This window comes from Monopterus albus, unplaced genomic scaffold, assembly GCF_001952655.1.
Source record: "Monopterus albus unplaced genomic scaffold, M_albus_1.0 scaffold10.1, whole genome shotgun sequence".
Lineage (NCBI taxonomy): Eukaryota > Metazoa > Chordata > Actinopteri > Synbranchiformes > Synbranchidae > Monopterus > Monopterus albus.
The window spans coordinates 588,727-593,214 of NW_018127890.1; the positions used below are offsets into that span (position 1 = coordinate 588,727).

At 42.8% G+C, this 4,488-nt stretch overlaps 1 protein-coding gene across 1 annotated transcript in view; it reads right to left on the reverse strand.

The window, feature by feature from the left end:
* The window catches only part of kcnk2a (potassium channel, subfamily K, member 2a), a 13,653-nt gene that overhangs the window by 7,673 nt on the left and 1,492 nt on the right, over window positions 1-4,488 (reverse strand). Inside the window, 8 exon segments of the mRNA XM_020589952.1 lie at window positions 929-1,068; window positions 1,158-1,344; window positions 1,774-1,934; window positions 2,476-2,534; window positions 2,536-2,585; window positions 3,434-3,524; window positions 4,084-4,196; window positions 4,341-4,447. Coding sequence (XP_020445608.1) covers window positions 929-1,068; window positions 1,158-1,344; window positions 1,774-1,934; window positions 2,476-2,534; window positions 2,536-2,585; window positions 3,434-3,524; window positions 4,084-4,196; window positions 4,341-4,447 — 908 coding nt within the window.

Genomic DNA, 4,488 nt, shown 5'->3' on the forward strand with positions numbered 1-4,488 from the left:
CTCAATCCAATAGAACATCTTTGGAGGGAGCTTAAACTCCGCGTTGCTCAGCGACAGCCCCGAAACCTGACAGATCTAGAGGAGATCTGTGTGGAGGAGTGGGCCAAAATCCCTGTTGCAGTGTGTGCAAACCTGGTCAAGAACTACAGGAAACGTTTGACCTCTGTAATTGCAAACAAAGGTTTCTGTACCAAATATTAACACTGATTTTCTCAGGTGTTCAAATACTTATGTTCAGCAGTGCAAGACAAATAAATTCTTTAAAAACCATACAATGTGATTTCCTGACCTACAATGTGAATTTCAGACCCCTCCATGATTTCTAAGTGGGAGAACTTGCAAAATTGCAGGGTGTTCAAATACTTCTGTTCCTCACTGTATGTATGTGTGTGTGTGTGTGTGTGTGTGTGTACATAATCCAAAACCAGTGAAATCTAAGTATAACAAAGGTGTTAACTTTCATTCTGGAGGGAAACTCCAGGTTTTCCAGATGTTACTTGTTGGAAATAACTGAATTAGTTTGCAGAACCTTTGCTGTATTTAGTGTACAGACAGTTTTCTGATAAGAAAATCATCACACATGATCCCTCCCCACACTCTCTGTCTGTTCCTGGAGATGCTCACAGTAATGACCAAAGACTGTGTTTATGTGTTTGCTATGCAAACAGTCGATTAGATTAGAAAACAGTCTTATCATTAAAATGAAGTTAAGCTGAGGGCAAAAGTTGAGGTGAGGATATGGCACTATAACCACGCAGCTGGTACAACCTGTGTGTTGCTGTAGAGACAGATGAAAGGACATACAGGATGGCGACAGATGTAGAGGTACTGTGTGTAGAAAGCAAAAATAAAAGAAACAAAAACAATCTGAAAAAGAAATGAGACAGTCTCAGAATGAAGGAGCAAATGAAAGCCAACAGTCTCATACCTCTTCTTTGGTCCTCTTGGAGATGACTCTTAGCCAGTCTCCTATCATACTGAGGATAGCAGCAAAGTAGGCCAGACCCACCAGAATCCAGAACCATACAACTGGTTTATAGTAATCTAGATACTCTATTTCTGACCCACCTAGCCAAAGAGAAAGATAGACTGAGTCTGATGAAGCAGATTTATACAATGCGATGAAATAAAGCCCCTTTTTAGGGTATAAGCTGCACCTGCGACAAAGTCCCCAAATCCAATGGTAGTCAGGGTGATGACTACAAAGTAAAGGGACTCCAGCACAGACCAACCCTCGATGTGTTTAAAGATGGCTGCTGGGAGCACCACAAACAGCAGGCAGCCAAACAAGATGAACAGCAGTGTGGTGGTAACCCGGATCTTTGTCTGACTGATGTCCCAGTGCTGCAGGGGAGACAGCGAGAGAGGGCGGGGCAGCAGAAATCAGGGATATGACAGTGAATTTAATTCTGCGACAAGCATCTGTACAACCTCTAGATCGTTTTGGTCTGTTTGTGATCATTACAAACATTCAAGTTTGTCATTCCTTAAGTGACAGAGTTCACTCTAGGTTCAACATTATATCAAATTTCATGAAAATTGATCTAATATTTGTTGAGACATTTTACTCAAAACCAGACATTTTAACAGCCACTTCAAGTAGAGGCTGTACAGGGGGCCCCTTTACCCCCGGGGGGCCTGTGGCCAGTGGGCCCATCCAGGATACTGCTTTGTGTCCTTTAATGTCATTTATTTAGGGAAGCCTATATAAAGTTGCTGATAGCAGGCCAGAAATGTGTGTGACCTCTCCTGTGGATGTTTTTCCAGACTCACCACAAACATTTTCTCCACTCTGGCAATGCCCTTGCCGAATATGGTGCCAAGCTGATCACCTACACCGGCTAACAGAAAGCCGAACAGGGGGATCCCTAGCAAGGCGTAGACGATGCAGAAAATTCTTCCACCTTCCGTGTGGGGAGAGATGTTCCCAAAACCTGCAGAGAGGACACAGAGAAACTGAGACAAGGATCAACAGTGATCCAAATCATAGAACAACGGGCTGAGATGTGTTTTATAGGAGTGTTTCAGTGTTTCATTGCTCTGTTCTGTCTTTTTGCAGCAATGTGCAGTTTTTCCTCAAAATATTAATGCTTGTGTTTTTTCTCTTTTACACAGAAAGCAAGAAGGAGTTATTGCAACCAGCAACGAGTAGATCAAATTTCATCAGAAGTTGAGAAGGTAAAGTCATCAGAAACACTTCCCAGTGTGCGTACAAATACATACATAGCTTTAAGATTTAAGTTCATTCCTTGATGGGGGGCTGGTATTACTCATGTTGTGGGAACATAAATCTGTTCACACATTCACACTGCGGGGATTCAGTGTTCTTATGTGAACTAAAAGCAAGTCTCCAAAGTGTAGGTTAATCAGTTTTAGAGTGATGACCTGGTTTAAGGTTAGGGTGAAGTCAATGTAATATCCCCCAAAGTGACGGAAACACAACAGGTGTGTGTGTGTGTGTGTGTGTGTGCATACCAATGGTTGTGATGACAGTCCCAGCAAAGAAGAAGGCCGAGCTCAGGTCCCACAGGCTGCTGTAACATTCCTGCAGGGTTTACTCCTGAGCGGATCGCAGACACGACTTGCTGGGAGAAAAAGACAGGTGTTTTTTTTCCTAAAACTTTAAAGCTCTGGCTAAAACATGACACTGGGTTGTGCTTAAGTTGTCATGAAACACTTGTGCAGGTGCTTTTGAGCCATGTGTTTCCATGTGCAGGCAGGACTGAGTGTTTGTGTGCTTGCCTGTCTAATACATTATATATAGAAATAAACAAGACTTGAGATGACTGCAGGTTAGAGAAAAACCTGCAGGTGTCAAAGAGAATGCATTAAAGAAATCTGAACCGAGAAGGGCTTCATTGTTCCGAACAGGGACTGGACAAACAGAAACACAAATGAACTCTGTGATCCAACATTTCTTCAGTCTAGTCCTGTGCAGCTATAGGAGCTGTCCATGGTGCTGTGGCCACAGCAGCTGTGCTGAATTACAGCAATGTGTAGTACATACAGTATAGATGGGTGACAAACTAGAGGAGACCCTAACAATAAAGTGTCTCAGTAAAGTTTTGTGCCACCAGAACAGCTTCAGTGCACCGTTGCATTGACTTTACAAGTCTCAGAACTCTATTGGAGGGATGAACACCGTTTTTCCAAAAGATATTCCCTCATCTAGTCTTTTGATGGTGGAGGCACTGTTGCTCCAATATCTTCCATAGGTGTTCAACTGGGCTGAGATCTGGTGACTGTGAAGGCCACAGCATATGATTCACATCTCTTCTTTATTTATCAAACCATTCAGTGACTGACCCCTCGTGCCCTATGGATGGGGGCACAGTTATACTGGAAGAGACCACTCAGTTATTCAGGTTCTACCTTTCATTTGTCACCCATCTGTACACAAGTGACATCAGTTTTAATGTGAGGTCAGTCTCACCATCACCAGCTCCTCCAGCTGGCTCTGGTTCACACAGGAGTGTCTAGACAGGAACTCCAGCTTCTGGGACAGGATGGCCAAACGCTGGGCACTGAGGAGAGAGAGAGAGAGAGGAAGAAGTAAGTGAGGCTGAGAAATGTTTGTGCTTATATCATTATGTTGAAGAGCATCAACAGAGAGCAGAAAGTTAGTCTCACTGACTGATTGGACAACAAATTCTCCTAATTTAACAATGATATGGTTTAAACTGTCAGGAACAGTGATATAATAGCAGTTCTCTCATTTAATCCAGTGTAAAATAAGACTAATGTGACTAATAACACTAATTTAGTACTCACAGTTTTAGAATTGGAAAATTACATTAAAATTTCATTAAAAAAAAAACAAATAAGGAAAACATACAACATGTTCAATATTTTCATGATAAAAAGATTTAAAATCGGTCAATAATGATTTTGTGGCAAAGCATCCACACTGCACCTTTCAAAGGGGCCTAATACCTACAGTTTCCAGTGGCACTGAGGGTTTGATAGGAGTAGACAGTTTACAGCTACTAAACAGAGTGGCAAGTATGATGAGCATGGATGGATTGATGGGTGGATGGTTTTTCTGGCAGTGAGGCAGACGAGACAGGTATTTAACCTGCCTACCTCTCGTGAGGCTGCTCCAGAGCTCTGAAGACTGCTGCTCCCATCACCAGGTACAGAACCACCAAAAGAAAAATGGCTGTCACCGTCTTCCTTTTCATCACTGTGGCAACCACCTACAACACTTCAACTGATCAGTCAATCTACACGCACACAAGAGGCATCCTGAAATAACCTTCAATAATGCCAAAAATCTATTTTATGAGCACATTGTGACCAAAACAAGCATTTACACTGTACTTCTTTCTTGTTTCTCTCACCTCGCTCTCCTCCCGGGGAGTCAGTGTCATTGGCTTGGTGGGGAACGAGAGGCGGGGCTTCGTGTTGTGAGTGGCGTTTTTAGGGTCCGCTAAGTCTGGAGCTGCCACTTTCAGGGCAAAAAAGAAAAAATATAGTAGTTTCATACCT